Raw genomic sequence first — 20,756 nt, 5'->3', positions numbered from 1 at the left:
CTGTAAGAAGGAGCAGAAATGGCTCCACACTCTCCCTGCAGTTGTGATTACCCTCAAGGAAACTCTAAGGAAACTCTCTCTTCTCCCTCATGGCTTCCTGAATACGGACACAATACTTTCTTTCTTTTTCATTTGTTACCTGTCTTTTTTTTTTTCTTTTGCACTTTAGCTCTTTCTGTCATGCTCTGTAACTTTCACTTCAATTTCCTTTGGACGGTGTACAGACGAACAGTATTTTCATGTAAATGAAATGCATAACACATACCCTGTCTGTCATTGTGAAGACAAGTAACCCCTCTCTCTTCCCTCTCTCCCTCTCCTCTTCCTCTCTCCCTCTCCTCTTCCTCCCTCTCTCTCCTTTTCAGTGGGCTCCCAGGACAGTCTTCTGGAGATCACCTTCCGCGCCAATGTCCCGCCGGTGCTGTGCGACGCCACGACCCCGCGACCTGAGGACATGAGCCTCCCCCCGCTGAGTGACGGCACCCAGCTCTCCCAGCCGCTGGCCAGCCCCTTAGGTAGGGACGACTGTTTGGTCAAGCTCGAGTGTTTCCGCTTCCTGTCGGGGCCCCCGCAGCAGGAGCAGGGCCTGGTGCTGGTGTCGGCGTCCGGCGCGGCCGCGGGCCTCCACCGCCCGCCGCAGACGCCCTCCACGCCAGCCAGCATCTCGCCCGAGACTCAGGACGAGCTGCTGCTCGGCAGCCTGGAGTTCCTCAAGTTCCGCGAGTCGGGCATCGTCTCAGAGTACGAGTCGACCAACACGGACGACAGCGACGACCGGGACAGCTGGGGGGGACAGGACGAGAGCACGCTGCGCCTGCTCAACGTGCTCAACAAGCACGGCCCCCCCGACTGCCTGCTGGACGACGAGATCGCTGTGTAGCCTAGCTTAGCCAAGCCTAGCTTAATATAGCCTAGCCTAGTGGTTCAAATCACTGTATCAGCCCTCTGTTTCCTAGCCTCAAAACCCAACACAATCAGTCACATGCTTGGTCTTTGTGAAAAAGATGTAATGCTGGGCCAAGAGTCATTTTAAGTCTGCACCTTTCCTTTTGTGCACGCTGAGTCAGGGCGTCCATCGTGTGTGCTGTCTAGTCTACCAGCAGCACCATAAGACGGAGTGAATGGGTCGAGAAGAATGGGTTGTTGGGTTGCTAACACACATTCCTGCAGGGTTTTGCCAGGAAGTTAGCGCAACCCAAAACCATGAGCATCCTGTCCCAATTGTCCTATTGTAAAGCACTCGTAAACTCTCGGGACCCAGGAGTATTTTGAAGAAGAGAATATTTTTAGCAAAACATGGCATCTATACCTATACAAATGTGTGTGTAAAGGTTAAAAAGAAAACAAAAAAACAGCAAAGAAAAATACAAATATTTTATACTTGGTCTTGTGAATGTGTCTATGTAAACAGTATGTCTTCTAATGATTCAAGTGTTTTTGTTTCCAGGTAATATGTCAGAGTTATTTGTGCAAGCATGTACCATACACAGTTCTGCAGCCAGTCTTGGTTCTTGCTGTTTAGTTCTTGTACAATTCCGGTAATGTTTAGAGCCAAGTGGTGCTGTTTGCTTAGATTTTGACCTTTGACTGAGACCTCTGAGGTTGTGCTGTGCTCTTTAGCCAATACACTGTGCATGTCTCTGAAACGCAGCTCAGAACCTTTTTCCCAGTGACTGTAGTCGTACATTAAGGAGCCACCAGCAAATCGAACGTGGCCGCTGTGAAATGTCGCCTGCGACTATCGATCCTCTTGATCAAGTGTGGTTGACAGCACTGATTGATTAGACGCTCCATTGCAGCATCCTCGCTGTGCATAGTGTTCGGAGGATGTTGCGTCTAGTCCTAGTTATGCAATACGGATTTCCCACTGCTGGGAAAAGGGATTACGGTTGGGATTAATTGAGAATTGTATAATTAATCTGGACTGTAATTAACTGCTTACCAGACAGTATTTAAAACAGGAATTAGTGCAGTGTCCTGCAGTGACTCTTGGTGGACTGGGTATTTTAAAAGCTTTTTCTGGCTCCTTTTGCTCAGCACAGTTTCCTGTGGGGCATGTCACTCAAACATCCTATAGAGCGAGCAGTTGCTGGATGGTTTCTCATGGTTTCTCATTTTAGGTGGACCCAATTTGGCAAGTAGGGCCCGGGTGGAGGCTTGTGCTGCCCTGGGGATCATGTCCAACCAAATAAATTCTCTCTCTCTCTCTCTCTTTTTCTCTCCATCCTCTCCCATTGGGAGGCACCGCCATCTTGACTGTAAGAGGTTAGGGGCCGGTTGCCTGTTGTCCAGGCTCATGTGGTTTGTCAGGGATGCAGAGACAGTCTAAATGGCCCAGGAGTGGTCCACTGTGTCCAGGGACCGGGGCAGCGAGTGCTGACGGGGCTGAGGGAGGATGGCCCGCAGCATTGCAATCACTTCTCCACTTTCACTCCCCCCCATCTCTTCTCCATTCGTCAGCCCCTTATCTTTCTTTTTCTTCTTTTTCATTTCCCCTCTGCCGTGGCCGCTTGTCTAACTCTCTCAGGACCCAGGCGCTGTACCTGACTGAATCTTGATTTGTCTTTCTTTTTTTTTTTCTCTCCTTTTCTCCACCTCCTCGCCCTCGATCTCTTGCTCTGAAGATCAGCTGTGGCGATCTGATGACAGAGCTTCTCTCTGGTCTTCTCTCAGCTGTAAGCCTCAGTAAGCTTGCCTGAGCTTTTCTTATTACAACCTTTGAAGGGCGAAGTGAATTTGTCTTTTTATTCTATGAAGGACTCACTACAAGGAACAAAATCAATTTCTTCGAATGTCCTCCACAGCCCAGAACGGTGACCTGTCTGCCCAATTAGTTACCTGCTAATTTAGGACTTTTACGCAATACCTAGAGTTACCTTTCGTCTCCTGTTCATAGACGGGCATATTAATCAAACTAAAATCCATACCAGCTGAAGGAGATGAATCACATGGCCCGCTGTGTACACCCCCCATCCTCTACAGTGAGTTGGTTTGTTCTCTCTCTGGCAATCTGTGACAGCACAGTTGATTGGGGTCCTGTGAGACACCAACGTGGAGCAATAGGGGACACATCTAGAGTTTTGCTTTGGCAGGCAAGGCTTTGAACTCCAAGATCAAGGTTTTTTTTTTATTTTTGGTAAGCATGGCTTCCAATAGTGTCCCATTATCCAGTGTCACTTTGATTTGGTGTTTTGATTCCAGTTGAAAGTGGAAGCTCTCTCCCTTTTCAAAAATAATGAATGGTAAGACATTCATACTCATTTCAAAACTTCATTACGCTCACATAATTAGATAAGAAACATTGATGCACTGTATTTTAAGTTGTTTTTTGGGAATAATTTACATCCATTATCGCAATAAACCCAGCCGCAGCGATCTTGTTATAGTTTTATGGCCAAATGATTAGCCCAGCGTAATTTTATAAGATCTTTGGCTACATCCCCCAAAGCTAAATCCAAAACCATGATCACTGATTTTATTTGGCAGATAAGCCAGGTGCCGCTGTGCAGATCTGACCCTGCTCCTTTACTGCAGAGAGGAGCCTAGAGATGCTCCAGCAGGAAGGACTAGTGCGCCACGGTGAAGCAGGCAGTGCAGTGCAGTAGTCGCTGGCAGGCACAGACAGCTGTGAGTGTTTATTGGTGGTCAAAGGGGTGTGGAGGAGGGTGGCTGTGCCATCTGTTTGTCACCACTGCCTCTGCACAGGGAGCCTCTGCTTGTTATGACTCCCTCTCTCTCTCTCCTTCCCTCTCTCCCTCTCTCTCTCCTTCCCTCTCTCCCTCTCTCTCTCCTTCTGTCTCTCTTCCTCACTCTCTCCCTTTCCCCATCTCCCTCATCTCCCTCCCTCTTTCCCCGTCTCTCTCTCTCTCTCTCTCTCCCTCTCTGCCTCTCTCCCTCATCTCCCTCCCTCCCTCTTTCCCTCTCTCTCTCTCTCCCTCTCTGCCTCTCTCTCCCTCATCTCCCTCCCTCCCTCTCTCTCTCTCTCCCTCTCTGCCTCTCTCCATCTCTCTCTCTCTCCCTCTGTCTGCATCTCCCTCTATCCCACTCGCTATTTATCTTCCCCTCTGGTTGTCATCCTTGTAGGTACTGTAGCTCTCTTCAGTTCTCCTTCATACAGATCGGAGATACATTTTAATTAGTCTGCATTTGTTTATGCCCTCTTTGTTATGACACAGTAACATTCAACGCTTGCCTCTGTCAACCATTAGCAATGAACCTTTGTTTATTTTTGTGGTTGACCTTAAGCGAGAGAAGGAGTGCCCTTAGCAGCTGTTGTCCTTTCATATCGGCTCCATCCCCAGTAACAGCACTGTAAATGGCTGTACTCCCACCTCTGCTTGTTGAAAAACCCCAAATATGTGTGTTCTGACTCTGCAGCTAATGAGCAGAACTTCTGTCAGCATCCATGTGGGTTGGTTCAGGTCCATGTAGACCTTCTTGAGGTTAATCTGGATGAAAACACAGGAGCCGCAGGGCCTGGAGACAGCCAGTGGCTCCTTTCATTCCTCTGGATCTTAATTGGAATCTTCTCAGGCTCACACCCTGTCTCCGTGCAACTGCCCTTTCCGCCCGATAAGTGTAGGCAAGCAGCACCATTCAAACCCTACTGAGAAGCCCCCCCACCACACACACACACACACACACACACACACACACACACACACACACACCACAGAAAACCACCTAATACGAAGCAGGAAAAAGGAAGCCACCTCCCACAGGCACTTTCCACAGATAAGCACCACATGGCCACCACAGGGCCGCCACACCCTCCCTGTGGCCCACGGCTTTTCCAGTGAGACCCTGTAGATCGTGCTTCCCCTTCCCCTTCCTCACTTTACAGGTCACAGATTAATGAGTTTATCCTACTCCACTGCTATTCACTGCATGAATTAACGCTAGGCTATTCACCACATGAAGGGGTATTCTATCCTGACTGAGCACAGGGGAGACGTGAGGTCCATTGGCAGCTCTTGGATTCTGTTAAAGGCCAGACCAGCACCCTGCATCGAAGCTTGTCCCACCCATAACCTAAGACCCTGGGTGACCGTGCCAAGACCAGGGTGATGCATGCAGACATGCTGCCCGACCTTGGAAAAAGGTCTATCGATCCAAGCCTCCGAGAACTTGAGCAGGGAGTGCTAGCATAATATTTGAGGAAATCTGAAATTCTGAATCAATACGTTGTACAGGGAGGTGATGGCTGTACCTAAGATCCACTTCCAGTCCAATCAATGACTTAATGATGCATGTCCAGCAGTTAATCCCCTGCAGAAGTAGCGATAGCATCAAAGATTTTAGCAGCGGTGTGCTATTGATCTTTTGTCACTTTGTAGCCTCACAGTGTGACCAAACGCTGTCCAGAAGGCATGTCAGACTCAAATGTTCTTAAGTGCTTTAGAATCTGAAGGACAACAGTAAACAACAGTTATCATTCCCATGACTTCTATCCACTGCTGTCCACTCGCATAATCCAGTGCCCTTTACAAGAACAAGCTGTTCATCAAGTTAAAAGTGTGCAAAATTGAAATCATCTGAGTAGCTAAGACATGGTAATACTATTTTGTTAAAGTTAAATATGTCTGGCACGTCAGAAAGACCTGCACTTGGAGTAGGACATTTTGTTATTTCATGTAATTGTAATTTATTTATTTGAATGGGCATAGTGCACAAAAAACATAATTAGATGTCTTGTGCCAGGTTGTAGCAAATTGCTATTTAGGAAGCAATAAAATACAGATAAAGTATACAGTATACAGTACAGATTCACAAAGTTATAAAAATCGTTACAGACATTATTTTCCCCCTTATCCCACCCCATATAAAGCTAATATGTTTTTTAAAGCTGAGAGTTGGATCAAGGGTGACACCCAGATATTTGAATTGATCCACATTTTTTATTGTTTATTGATCAAGTGTTGATTGAAAAGATATGAAGTGCATCAAAATAGCGTGGTTGTTCTCTTTAAGTGGCATTTTTCTGGCAGTTTTGTGTAAGGTGCCCCTGTGGCTGTCACCCACTTAAAAATGCCCCTAGTCTTCACTGAAAAGACAGTCCATTACCACAGCGGCCATACATAAGTGATGTGCTGAGGGCATCTGTACCTCTACTGAAAACCTTGAGTCACATTCACTCATGCCAAATGTGATTCTCTCTCTTTTGCTCTCTTTCTCTAGACTTCCTGTGCATCCTCTCTTTCTTCCCCCGTCTCTGACTGACTCCCTCTCTTTTTTGTCTTCCTAAATATATCTCCCCATCTCTCTTTTTTTCCCCTGGCTTCTTTTCTTGGGCTTTGGCCTTTTTCCATGGCTGATAAATCAGTGCCAGGATAGAGATCCTCTCCAGGCCGCCAAGCCTCCCACAGACGTGTCACATCTCACGCTCACACTCAGCAGAGAGGAGGAGAGAAGTGAGGGAGAGAGAGTGTGAGACATCCTCTTTGGGGTGGTTTGGAGTCGTAACTAGCGCCTGCCCCCCCCCCCCGCCTCTCTTCCCCCCCTCTCCGCAGGCAGGCCCCACAGTCTCTGTCATTGAGAAGCACTTCATGGTGGTGGTTCAAGGATGGGCACTTGTGCATGGCTAATGTGTGTGGGCGGGGGGGCACGCGGGCAGACGTCGGCATGCATTTTTGTCAGGGCAGGATTGATAAAAGGGAAGAGTGACTCTAATCCCATTACGGCCTGTCGATGAGGCCGGCGCCGCTGACCCAACCCCGTGACCCCTCAGTGTAAAGCAGCCTTAAGGAGAACACCCCCCTCCTCCGAATGTCAGGGGAGGATCTTAGAGACCAATAGCCGTACCCCCAACTCATCCCAACCCCACCCCGTGTACTGTAGTTTGTTAATGATTCATGTTGAAGGAGACCTGATGAAATATGTATGTTTGACCCAGCTTTTAAATTGACCTGTGCGTGTACTGGCCAGCTTTAGCGGCCTGCCCCACAGAGGAGGGAGAAAGTGGGTTATGGATTTCTATCCTCATCAAGTTTTTGTCCCCTTGTATGCATACATAGCTGATGCCATTTTCTTTTCAGATTTAAAATGTGAATATCTCCCTATACCATCCAGTGGTCTGTCCGATCTTTGACCATGGTATGTAGGTCCCACAAAGAAGATCTTTAAAGTACCCCAGTCCACTAGTTCTTAAATAACCTGGCAATATTGCTGTAAAGCAGGAGCATTTAGTCTCATATTTAAACGAGGGTGATTATTCAGACAGGCCAGTTGCAATTATTTCACTTTTGTTTCTCATGGAAAGCTATAATTAAGCAATCAGCAGTGCAGTAATTTTTTCCAACCCTCCCTGCACTTAATATGTCAAAGGCAATGGTACATGATTTGGCCTCCATTCATGCAGAAGACATCGTTGAGCAAGCCTAATGCATCGGGATGAAAGGATCATTTCATGACTTTTTTTTTTTTTACTTTTTTTTATCTCTTGGCTGCTTTTTTCCCTTGTTGCTTTATATCAAACACACACAGTCTACCGCTTGGCAGCTTTGCCATCAAGGGAGGATTTTTAATTGTTTCTCAGTAATTGAAATATCTGGAGATGCCATTATGCAGACTAGGCTGCAGGCGGTGGAAGAGAGGTGGCCACCACGCAGTGCTGTAGACTTTTAAGAGCCTGTCTGTGTACCTGCGTGGAGTTGGAGGAGATTTTGATTGTACTCTGTTTGGTGTTGATGTGCGCCTGTTGAGAGTGTCTGGGTGAAATCATGTAAATCGGGGCGTGGGGGTTGGAAGGGGGTTGGAAAGCGGTGTTGCTCCGGCAGGGGGTTAGTGGGAGGGGGATAAAAATTAGGCCCACTGAGCAACCCTGCACAGCACATACTAGGCACGGAAGACCTGCTTTCTCTGGCTTTCTGACTCCTGAGCGGAGCTGACGGCGTTCGGTGGACCGTGGCTGAATATGCTCGCGAGCGCAGCGGGAGTTTTTTTTTTTGCTAACAAGATGTCCCACCGTGTTTGTTTGTTTTCTAACCCTCCCCTAAAAAACCCGGCTCTGTTCACATCCGTACCCTCTCCAAACATCCAGGTGCAGCGAGTCCCACTACGCATTGTGTTCCCCAAATCTGTTTGACACGCTACTGTGTTTATGGGATAAATGATCGTGTCTAAACTGAAGTGGAAGTGCACTTATTCTGTACCTTGTCACTGATCTTGCTTTGGCTCAATAAACATTTCCTTTCTTACGCCTTCACTCTCTCTGTTCTTTCTTCTCCCCTTTACTTCTCCCATTCCCTGTTCCTAACTCTTTGACGTGTACCCTCTTCCTTTTGCTTTCTTCCTCTACTCTCGCTGGGCTTTAGATCTCTGATGCTTTACCATAACGTGTCATTTCCTCCTCCTATAATAACTTAACTGTATTTGAAGTTAAATTGCCCTGAACGACACTCCACAGTGTGCTTTCCTGGGGTTTGCCCTCTGTAGTTAACCCCTCCCAGTGCCCCTGGCTTGACAGGAATCGGGCCACACATCTCGTCTTGAACGTAAACACTGGAAGTCTGGGAGCGCGGCCGGCCCAGACTAAACTCCTCGTGCTCCCCGACGTCTTCCCCTTTGTGCTGTCAGACGTGGGGAGTAGCAGCTCATAAATTACCCCAGAATAGCTCTCCTGTTGTACACACACCAGCTGCCTGGCCCAGATTATTGAGGTGCAGGTATTTAGGAACAGACACACACACACACACACACACACTCTCCGGAAATCAAAGCCGAGTATTTTGTTGTGTGCGGCCGTCCACCCAACACGACAGGAAGGCTCAAAATGGCCTGGCACTGGTAGTCAGTATAGGGGTGGGGGGGGGGGGGGGGGGAGAAAACAAATTAATCACCAGAAGCTGGACTATTTCAATGACGACCTGAGTCCCGTTTCCTCCCGTGGCCAGTGTAGGAAACATCTGTGAAGTGGAGGGGAAAAACTGGTCTTTTGTTTATTGTTTGCAAATGCTGTAGTGATTCATTATTCACTTCAAGGATAAACACGCGGATCTGTCTGCTCTGTTAAGTGGAAGACTGCACTGCTTACTCACAGTGTCAGTGACTAACTCAAAGCAAGCTTCAGTCGCAGGGACAGACCTTTGGGACAGACCTTTGAGAGTCTGTGGTTGGTCAATTAGTTGTCCATTTGTATGTATGTGTATACAATCGTGATAAGCCATGAGACTGACTTAGTAAGAAAGAGACACCATGTCTGTGTGGTAGACCAGACTGTAATTTTTTGTTCAGATGTTGGGATCTGTAGTTGTGCTTTAGGATCTTTATTATTTATGAAGTATTTGTTTTTCCTCTCACATCCTCAATACCAATAGAGTGATCATTTTCTCTCAGAGTGAAATAAACACTAAATGAACTGAACTACTGGGGTAGGCATTCACTAACAGATGCAGTATCTCTTTGTTTGCTCAGCTAGTCTCCTGGTGCACAGTGGCCTCCAGAGAGCTAACGATTATTAGTCCCCACCTCCTCATTACATGGAAAAAGCCCCCGGTCATTAGCAGGCATTCCCACAGAACATTAGCGAAGTCCTTGATATAGCCCTCTGCCCTCTAAGGGACTGGGTGGAGGGGGAAGTGTTTTCACATTGTGTATTAATTAAAGAGGCGGAGAGCCACTTCAGCGCATAAACCCTCTTCGCTCCATCACCCTCTCTCCTAGCAACAGCCCACAGATCTGACAGCCAGAGGAATCTTTTTACAGGCCTCTCCCAATCAAATATTTTCTATATATATGAGGAGCCCTACATTTCAGATAAGCAAACGGCAGGGGTTTAAAGTGTCATCGCTGCCTTCGCGCAGGATGGTGACGGGCTAGTGAAAGTGCCTGTTCTCACGCCGACTCCGCTCTCCCTGTCACCGCCGATGCACCGAGCAGACGCGTCTTGATCCGACAGGTTGTTTCAGAAGGCGTCTGCAGTCAGGTTACATCCATAAAGTCGAGGCTCTTTCACGCACAGATATTTAATCTTCCCCAGTCTGTGTGGATGTCTGGGCTCTTCTGCAGAGATGCACCTTGCATGTTCACAGTCAGAGCTCCTCACGGGGGCATACAATACGTGGTTTCTAGAAAATTACACTCCGACTACTGATAAGGTATCCAGGAATGTGTGATGGTGAAGGTAAAGGGGTCCATTCCATATGTAAACAATCAACCTAATGTGGGAAAACCTCAGTGAAACACGCATAGACAATTATGTCTACCATACACAGCCCCCCCACTGATGATTTGCAACCCATCTTAAGTGTTTTGAGCCTCTATTCTGTATGCAAATGTGCACCTGCATAAGACTTGCTCTTTATGTCTCACTTATACGCCTGCCGAGCAATAATATTCTCCACGAGGTAAGATGCTCGAGTGCACCAGCCACCCCCTTTCTGCTTGAGAGTGTGTGATATATATATACCCCAGCAGCCTCATTGCCATTGTGCTCGTGCGTTTATTTGCATGTGTCATGTCCATCGCTTGCATTTCGATGTGTAGTGCAGCATTGTGCCTCTGCAGTACTGTATGTGTTACGCTCGCTCTCTCTCTCTCTCTCTCTCTCTCTCTCTCTCTCTCTCTCTCTCTCTCTCTCTCTCTCTCTCTCTCTCTCTCTCTCTCTCTCTCTCTCTCTCTCTCTCTCTCTCTCTCTCAAAACTGGAAAGCCTAGAGCCAGATTTACCCCAAGGGTTTTGACCTTGATAGATTTACGGTCACTAATACCTTCTGTAAATCTGACTGCTAAGTTTTCTTAATTGGATCCCCCAAGATAATGTTTTGATGTATTGTAGAGCTCCCAGCTTTCAGATAATTTAGAGAGGATTTGTTCTCTGGAGGAGTACTTGTGGTTTCTCACTTGTCCTCACATCATCTGATTGATCCTCTCTGTCCTTTACAGTTGACCAAAGCATGTTTGAGAACTCCACGGTGGCCCAGCAGAAGCCTCCAAGCTCCAGGTCCTCTGGCCGCCGCTCAGTGGGCAGCATGTCCAGCCCATCCAGCGGCCTGGGCGATGGCTCTGGGCTCGCAGGGCAGAGGACTGGCAGCAGCCAGCATCTGAAGAATGCCCTCAATCTGGGCAAGGCCGTGGGGGCGAAGGTCAACGACCTCCTGCGACGCAAGGACCCCAACAGCCTTGGAGACGTTGGGGTGACGGAGGTGAACAAGAACGTGGGAGTGGTGTGGTCTCATAGCGGCGTTAGCAACAGGTAACCTAACCAAGACAAGAAGTTATTTTTGTTGTGGTGGTTGATATCAAAACACATTTTACATATTTCTAAGCATTTGACAGTGATGTAAAAAAACTGGAGAAATAGTTTGTTATAAGGCTGTCCAACAGGATCCTGTTCGTCCTGTCAGGATTTATTTTTTCAACAACAACCAGTGGAGTATAGGTTATCTTTCACATATATCTTTCAAACATGGTTTGAGAGAGGACACTCAAATATGTGGGAAACACAAAACAAAAGATAGAATAAATGACACACAAAATAATAATAATATAAAAACATAAATAAAAGCTCATAGATGCACTACAAATGGCAACCTCTCCTACTTTTACAAACATGTTGCCCCTACATTTAATTTAAGTCATTGCAATCTCTGCCAAACACAACATTCTCCTTTTTCTCTGTCGTAACCATAGTAGCAGCAACATTCTCCAGTGCATTCTGATAAAGAGCAGCAATCCATCTTTGTGTAAACAGTGCTCCGTCTGCCCTGTCTGTGTGTTTGGTATTTAGCCCAAACTGCCTTATCTCCATTAGAAAATCGCATCTCTCTCCTCTGCTCTGCTTTTCAGAATGCCATGAGTGGCGCTTACACATGACTTGATTGTGAGTGACAAACCAGTTTGTGGATAAGCCACTGCAATGGCTATTGGAATTCACTATTGTGGAATACATTCAAATCGCTCACCACAAATCAGTTTATGAGGAAAGGCAGTTCACATTTCTGCTCATTACAAATAGATTTTATTTCAATAGGATTTATGGATATGCCACATGCATGTATACTATTGTAGCATGTGCAGTATGCACTGTATTTAGAAACCACAATTTTCCCCCAATCTGCTAACCCACAGTTGGAAAGATGAGAACCTTTCTTGGTCACAATTTCAAAGTCAATGGCTAGAAATGACAGCAATTGGAGCTTTTAACATGTTCCCCCTGCTTCAGTGCCGTTCAATAGTCACTGACTTTTGTAATGGTGTGGATATATGCGCTTCTCAAATCTACACGTCCACAGTAAACAATAGCTAGCTTCAATGATTTGCAGGACATATTTTGGTAGATGAAGAATGTGATGGCTGACACTTGGCCCATTACAGACTTAATTCCTCCCCACACACCTGAAATATGAGCAGCGGACGTTGCCAGACGAAATGTAGTTTATGATCATCAGAGAAATCAATCAGACAGTCAGGATATTTTTAAAACCCAGCTGTAAATGGCACACATTGTAGTCATGGATCTCTATTCATCACCGAGAGAGAGTGTTTGTCATTGCCATGGAGACTTGAAGACGTGTATCGCGTGGGAAAGCTGGGCGCTCTCAAAACAGACTGCCGTGCCGCCCAGACATTCCAACAGCCACAAGGACGAGCTGACCTTTTGGGAAATAAACTGGAGTTTTACTGGTTTATTAGAGGTTACACTCCTCCTAAGCCCATCAGAGACTCTCTGCCCCCCACCCCCCCCCCCCCCCCCCACACACACACACGTTGGCTCAGTGCAAACATGGTGTTCTTTCTACTTGCCTAGCCATCAGTCATGTTTGTCATCCTGTCATCTTTGCGTTGCTTGTCAACTGTCATTTCAAACGGGCTGGAGATTTAGGGTCAGTTCATAGTTAGTTCACACTGCACATACTCTACTAGTATATTGCCCTACATATACATCAACCAACAGCACTTTAACATGTTATTATAGACATATTGCCCAGTTATAAACTGGGCCTATCTCTTTAGTCTCCAGAGGATTTCAAATATACTTTCAAATGTACTTAATGCACTCTGAAATAATCACCTGAGGCTCTGGCAGTGCAGTTAATTAACCCCCTCCTGGCAACCCCTGGCCCTCGGGTTACTCTTTATAGGAGAATGCCAGAGACCTCCCGTGCCCGAGCCCCCCTGTCTGTCATTTCCCGTATAGGACTGCACCCTGAGCCGCATCTGAAGTGCACGCTCATCAGGGGCCATGGGGCTGCCAGCAGCTCATCCTGGTTCTCCTTCAGCTCTGAAGGTGATGGAGTGTGCCAGCAGCCCCGGCTGTCTCTGACACCACTTATCATATAGCCCATACACGACCCCACTGACCTCCACCAACAATCCAATCCCTTCACTTCACCCTTCTGGTCTCCTTCTCTCTCTCTCTCTCTCTCTCCTACATGCTTTTAGTTTCCACCACTAAAGAAAAACATTTCATTAAATGTTTGACCTGGATATTTCAGGAGAGATCGCCTGATGCATTTTCTTCATTAAAGTGTGGGAGGAATAATGCACAGGTGTATTTTTTCTCTTTGCTTTATTGCTCTCGTCTGTGCTTTCACAGAAAGTCACAGAGGTCTCTTGTATGATGTATAACAATGCAAAGGCCGAGTTGGGGTTGCCATTGTCCATTACAGACACTTGTTACAAAATTGAATACAATAGTTTAGATGCCTTTAAATCAGATTAGTATGTATTATATTTCATCTGCACATCTGATTAATAATCAGGAATCATTAACCACAGGCTTGCCTATGAAACTTTGCTGAAGTTGATGATGGCTCCCAGAGTAAACACTGGATGATGCCAAGTGTATCTATTAAAAGTGACATCTGGTAGATCTGAAGCGCTCTCTGTCTCTGTCTCTCTGGCAGTCACGCTTCCTTTGATGGCTTTCCTCGACTGGACCCTCCTCCGCCCACGGGGAAGAAGCGTGTGCCGCGGGCCCTGAAAACCACTCAGGACATGATGATCTCCTCTGACCCCGTGGTGGCCTCTCCCGAGGCCTCCGACTCGTCCTTCTTGTCCTCCCCGGAAAAGACGCCTCTCATCGGCAAAGGGAAGGAGGGACCCGAGCGGCCATCAGGAGACACCCAGGAGGACTCGGGGAGCGAGTCGGAGAAAATGTCCCTGGGGCTCTCCTACGCTCTGGATGGGGAGATGAAACGTGGGGAGCAGCAGACCGAGGAGAGAGAGGAGAGAAGATCTAGCCGAGTCACCGACCTGGATGCACTGATGGCAGAAGAAGGGATGGAGGAGGTGAAGAAAGCAGAGGATGGGGAGGACGAGGACCAGTCCCAGATCCAGCTCTCCGTCCCGGACCTCATCCACAAGGACACCCTGGAGCCCAAGCAGAAGCTGGCCGGCTCGGAGACACGGCTGGCCTCCACGCCCTGCCCTGGCAAAGGCAACTACCGGATCAGCGTTGGCGAGGAGCTGCTGGAGAATGGCTCGGTGGACTACGGCACGCCAAGGAAGAGATCGCCCAGCATGGAGAACGAGGAGCCACACCCTGACCTGCTCTCTTTCGAGTAGACACACACACACACACACACACACACACACACACACACACACACACACCTCTGGCTCAACTGGGGAAGGGGCACTTTCGGGGCCAGTCATCTAACCTGAACATGCTGAAACAGATAATCCTAAAGACATTGTAGCACTCAACTAAGAATGGATGTAGTCACGACATTTAAAAATACCATATCTAAGCTGTTTGAACATGATGTATTGGGGATTTGTAGTTGCCCCAGGTGAGAAGCAGGTTTGCGCTTGGCATTTATACACTTCCTTGTAAATGTCACCGAAGCAGCAGGTCTCTGTTCAGGGACTTGATGACTTCCTAAGGGGACTGTACCAAAGTGGCAGACCGTTGCATCCCAATGTTAGCATGTCGGCGTCTCCAGAATATTCTTTCCATTGAGTTTTAGTACAGAGTTTTAATCATGATGAACTGTTTCACAGTACTGAAGGAAACTGGATTTGTTAGTGTTTGTGTAAAATTATGTACACAAATTTGGGTAAATGCTCTTAGAATTTTTTAGATAAGAAAGTAGACTTTTTAAAAAATAGAAAAATTGTTTATTTTAACTGACAGCCAAACCAAAGTTAAAATTGTGTTCCATGGTCGTAATATATTTTAATACCTAAGTGTTAATAATTTTTACATTTTGATACTGTTTGATGTTTGTTTGTTTGTCCTTGTCAGTCAATCATGTCTACTGGTCTTCCATTCACCACAGACACAAATGTACCTCTTATCTCTCAGAAAGCAACCTTTATGAGCTTAACAGAACAGACACATTGTATCATAGAAATGCAGTCACTGGAACACTAAAATGGGGTCAAATCTGCCATGGCTGCAGTGCTAATATAAACACAGATCTCTGAGCATCCTTAATGCCCCCGAAGGACTCGAACCACTGATGCGACTCTTCTCCCAGCAGGTCTGAGAATGAGAAAAATGTCAGCCTACTGCGAGTGCAGAGAAAGGCTTCTTTGTCTTTGAGGTTCAGGGACACAGCTCCCATTCCACCAGCCTGCTAATGGTGACTGTGGCCATGTTGCCTTGCGTCTTTAATTACTGAGCGATGGCTGGAACTCCAGGTGATGAAGTGAGCGTATTACCACCCCACTTTGGCTGCCGTGGAGATTTACGGAGCAGATTGAAATGGGCCCCTCTGACTCAATTAGAAGCGCCGGCACCACTGCGCCTTAATGGCCTTTTGCATATGAAAATGGATGTTCAGGGCACTCACTCCGGAGTTAGAGTTAGCCAGTGCATTAGGTGCAGGTGGCACAGTGGCGGTAGGTTTTGTCACGTCAAGGTTGGGCCAGAGGCTCCTTGGAGCAGCCTTATAACAAGGTGTCCGTCAGCGCCGAGGTATGAGCATGGCCTTGGAGGGGGAAAAATCCCCGGAATGTTCTAACTTTCCACTAATCCAGCCGCCATCCTGTTGTTTGTGCAAAGTCTCCCTTCTGCTCATATGACTGTGGCCCGGTGCTGCTGCTGCGCTGTGGGAACTCCTCTACTCTGCAGTAAACCCATTGAGGGAGACTGACTGCCTTAGAAAAGTCACAGAGGTTGTGTGGTGTGCTGTCATGATGTACAAACCTACATAACTCCCCCCTCATGGCATAATGCCTTGTGAGCATAACTTGGGACCTGCCTTATGTCAGAAAAGTATCAGTGGAACAGTCTAAAATACAGATGCTTTTTGGATGCCTCAGCTGTCCACTCTAACACTTCTCCTTAGACACACTTCAGAGCTGTTTCTGTGCTCCATTGTGTTCAAAGAATAGAATTAACTTACACTAAACCAACAATATGAGCTCAAAGTCTAAACACTACTTGAAGAGGATAACCACTTATGAAATGACTGATAAAGAAAAGGCAGCCCTTAGACCTGCTATGAGTATTTTAGTCCTAGCTACATGTAGGCTTTTTAACTGTGGCTGCACATTGCACCGATAATGATGTCTGAACTCTGCACCGTATTGCTGATCCAGCTGACATGAAGGAATAATGGAATGGACCAGTGGTGCATAAAATAATCAGTTACCAAGACTGGGAATGTGGAACATGGAATGTGGAAATGAACATTTTAATGTATTCAGATTTATATTTTAATTACCACTTGATTGACATAGATTATTCTATACTAATGCCTAACTATGAAAAGCAATAATCAAGTAATTAATTCTGTAAACCGGCTGTTTCTTAATGGTGTGTAATTGGTTTGGTTTATGTGGTCGGAAAACATTTCTGTATGTTGAAATATGATCGATGTTTTCATCAGTACTTTGAGAGGAACACTAATGGAAGGTGGGGAGGTCTGAAGATGTATTTCTTCATTAGTAATGACCACTCAGTTGGTATTGGGTCATAAAATGTAAAGTAAACTACTTTTACTGAATGTTGATGCCTTTCAAAAGAAATACTACTCTGTATATTTGGGGGGGATGGGTTTATAATTCATTTTATCAAAACATTGAGATGTATTTTAGTACTTTTAGAGAATGTTTTAGGGGAAAAAGAAATCTTTATAGATTATAGACTGTAATTTTTTTTGTCTTATCATGATTGAGTTATATATGTGTAATGACTTGTAAATTGTTAATTATCTATGGTCTGATGAATTTCAATGCCATGGTTCAATGAAGGAAAGAAATGAGTTTAGGCGCTGTGATGTACTTGTGAAGGCTTTGAAGAGAAGTCAGTGTTAGTCTCATTTTCCCCCTCAGGCTAATCTGTGCACTACCAGTGTATTGTATGAGGGAGGCTGAACCATCATAATGCTGCATTAAGCCCACCGCACACGGCGGGCGATACAACAAACGCAATGCGATGGCGACGCGATTACCCATCGATTCAGTGGCCAGACAGCTGTTTTCTATTATGATGTATCAAAAAAAAGGGTCGAGCGACGACGATGGTCGTTCCAGATTCACTTCAATAGATTCTATTCCATTTTGCTGGTCGCCTGCCATAAATTGTTGCGTCGCCGGCCGTGTGTGTAGGCCTTTAGTCTACGAAATGTCCATCTTAAACCTATATTCATTAGAATTTGAAGGTAATGGCGAACATGTTTCTATTCCTTAGTTAACTGTTAGTTGATAATCCTCCCACTTCCTTGAAAACAACCTTCTGTGTGCCTTTCAATTGCCATGGGGAAGTTGTGACAAAGATGGTTTATTTCAGGAATGGCCCAAAACAAGACTTGCATTTGACATTTAGATGAAATAATGTGTGTAAATAGTAGGATGCCACTCTAATCTATTATAAATCTACGTGCTACCTAAGCGCTGAAGTGGAGGAGGAATGTCTTAGTAATGTTGTCAATGTATATACACAAAGCATGGTGTCTAGTTTACCTAGACCAAAGATTTTTAAGTCATATTTGACATCTATATTTGAGCATGCCAGCTCACTTCTTGGGCTGAAGTGGAGGTATGAAGAGAGGAATGTTGGTGAAACTCATCAATTTCCTCCTTAAGATTCTCTCCTCTCCCAAAGGCCTCTCTCCTCAGTGTAGTCAGTCAAGTGCAGATCTCAAGCAGAAAAACTGGAAAAATTGTAGCGATAGCAAAAATGGAATATGCTACTTAACTGTAAGTTGGTCTGAAAACCCCTGAGGGCTTTTTTGCTGGCTGGATTCGCTGTGGTTCATTCAGCCGAGTTGTGCGGGTTTTGAATAATTGCTGCTTCCACTGGAAGACTGGAATGTGTGTCAAGCCACGTGATGAAGTCTGATAAAGTTGGTGTGAATGAGATGTATGAGATTACAGAGGAGAAGCGGAGCCAGTTTGAGGAAAGTGAGACAGATAGTATCTTGTCTTATGAAGACACAGACAGCCTTCATTATCAAGATAACATATGGCACATGTGTAGACGTTACAACTGTTTTATGAGTTATGGCATTGTAGAGGAATGGATTAGCCTGGCTAGCACCAGACCTCTTCTCAAATCTCAATTGAGATTGAAAATGGGTCTGGGGACCTTTCATTCATCTCCAAGATCCAAGGGGCATAACCAGCAGTGAAATTAAACTGAAATTGGGACATTGAATTCTTGCCAAAGTACAGCAAACAGCAATTCCAAATAATATACACATCCATATAGTTTTAACACTGACACAACCAACGCAGCCATTGGTTGTGTTGAACAGCACGGTTAACTGTACACCCGTCTGTCTTCATATAAACCCCGCCCCATGCCAGATAAGTGAATATGATTGGTTCCCAGGTTTTTTGTGATTTGGAAATCGGCTTCAATGGGAAGGTCTCCAAATGGACCTGCAGAACAAATTCAAATTTGCTAACTGGTTCATCTGGATTCACCCAGGCTAGAATTGTTTGCTACTTTAACTGGAACTTCAGCTCTAGGCTCTTCAATGACTTGAATATTTTCCTGTCTAGTTTGGGCATAGCCTGTGTTTCATTACTTTTTTCTCCCTCACAAATAACCATGGCAACTGATGAGTGTCGGAGATGCTTCCTGTTTAGCTGGTGCTTGTTTGGATGGGCATCCAGGTCCCTGTTGAGTCAGAGATCTACAGAGGACTGAGTGACAGCTTGTGGCATTGTCTGCCAGCCACCTCTGTCACAACAAACAAGACTTGGGTATTTGTACTCGTGGCAGGCATACCCCAGCAGAAAATGTCTGTCATTTTGTTCATGTTTACGCTGAACCCAGAGAGCACTGAGTGGGGTCATTCATTTCATGAGCATATGAATGGAATGCATTGCAAATATAGTGTTGCAAGCCTGCTGAAGATGGAAGCTCTTTGTGCTATGATGCCCTCCAACACAAACATGCCTCAATGTCAACTTACATTAGCATTTACTTACCTAGAAAAGGCCCTCCTCTCCCGTAAAAAGAATGAAATGTATTGTGATGATGGTTGGTATGTCCTGTTTTGAAGAGAAGAGAGGTTTCCTTGTTTTAGCTTTTTCTCATGACGTGCTTTTCATGTAACATGTAGGTGACACTTCATTAACAGTTTTGTGCTGTCCCTGGAAATATTGTGACCAAAATCAGTGATGCCTCTGATGCACAAGCCATTTTTATCAGTGCAATGTTTTCATGATTCTTTTCAACTCAGTCTGGTGATGAATGAATGAGGATGCCATGGTAAAGATGAACAAACGAATGGGCAGAAAAGAGGGTTCAAGTCGTACTGTAAATGTATTTGTACAAGGGAATCTGTGATTTAATAAAGGCAACATGACAATTTTTTAAAGCCTGTTTTGTTTTTCATTTCACTGAGAATACAGTGTCGGCAGCTTTATCATGTTGGTGGGATCTGGTGGGATATAGCACACCAGAAGTAATGCCAGTATCATGTAGAACCGCTTGGCAAGAAGAATTGTTGGCGTGACATTTTTGACAGTTCTGATCTCGGAGCGAGAGTGTGGGTGTGTATTGATGTGTCTGCAAGAACTAGATTGTGCGGGGGCTTGCAGCCATTTGTATTTTTTATTTAGGTCAATCAAAAGAGCTGCCATGTAGGTACACAAAGTTGTACTTGTTTGCAAGTACTTTTTTGCAAAAGACATATGGTACAATTGTCGACAACTAATTGCTTCCTGTTTGCGCTCCCTTTTTGATTCACAGATCAATTAGGCCTCTTGTTTTCTTGCACCGAGGCAGTTATACTACCTAATCATCATGTATCTTCTTCAGATTGCTATCAGTATGATCTCTAACATCAGGATGATTTTGTGTGAATTTATGTTTTATTCAGGAAATGTTCTCTTCTCTCAACCATGGAATCATACTTAATGCAAAGATGGATGATCAAGTAGAAAGAGTTAGCAGCATGGAAGAACCAAGTTGCAGGGCACACCGCACTCTCATACTCTCCTTTTATTTGAATTATAAATGTGCTGGGAAGCTTGTCTTAAAAGATTTAATACTTACACTCACCTAATGAGGGCATTCACATTTGAAACCCTGAAGGAACATGGATGTCAGAGAGACATGAAAGTCATATTTGTCACTGTCATATTAGCAATAAAGTAAGCTGGAGATGGAGGAAACTCATTTACCATTCTGGTTTAAGACCAGCATGATTTAGATCAGTGTGACATTTAATGACCTGAGACGGCAATTGAGTTGAACTCACGTGGGATGTGGAAGATGGCGTATGATTTATATTTAATTCCTTTTTTTTTCTTGTAAAGGGAGCGGTATTGATAATATGTCATCATCAGTATGATCTCTGTCCTCAAAAAGTCACATCAGTTGCTCCCCATATTCCTCCATCCATACACTAAT

The 20,756-nt window shown here is 45.5% G+C and overlaps 1 protein-coding gene across 3 annotated transcripts in view; it reads left to right on the top strand.

Annotated features, from left to right (window-relative positions):
- Positions 1-19,714, top strand: part of nos1apa (nitric oxide synthase 1 (neuronal) adaptor protein a) — a 105,054-nt gene extending 85,340 nt beyond the window's left edge. For all 3 annotated transcript variants that reach the window (XM_042057694.1, XM_042057693.1, XM_042057695.1), the window contains 3 exons: positions 366-515; positions 10,880-11,189; positions 13,843-19,714. In XM_042057694.1, coding sequence (XP_041913628.1) covers positions 366-515; positions 10,880-11,189; positions 13,843-14,503 — 1,121 coding nt within the window. In that variant the 3' untranslated portion in view covers positions 14,504-19,714. The remainder of the gene's footprint in view (positions 1-365; positions 516-10,879; positions 11,190-13,842) is intronic.
- Positions 19,715-20,756: the final 1,042 nt, after the last annotated feature.

Source organism: Alosa sapidissima, chromosome 12 (assembly GCF_018492685.1).
Source record: "Alosa sapidissima isolate fAloSap1 chromosome 12, fAloSap1.pri, whole genome shotgun sequence".
Taxonomy (NCBI): domain Eukaryota; kingdom Metazoa; phylum Chordata; class Actinopteri; order Clupeiformes; family Clupeidae; genus Alosa; species Alosa sapidissima.
Note: the sequence above shows the minus strand (reverse complement) of the source record. Positions and strands in the feature narration are given on the sequence as shown.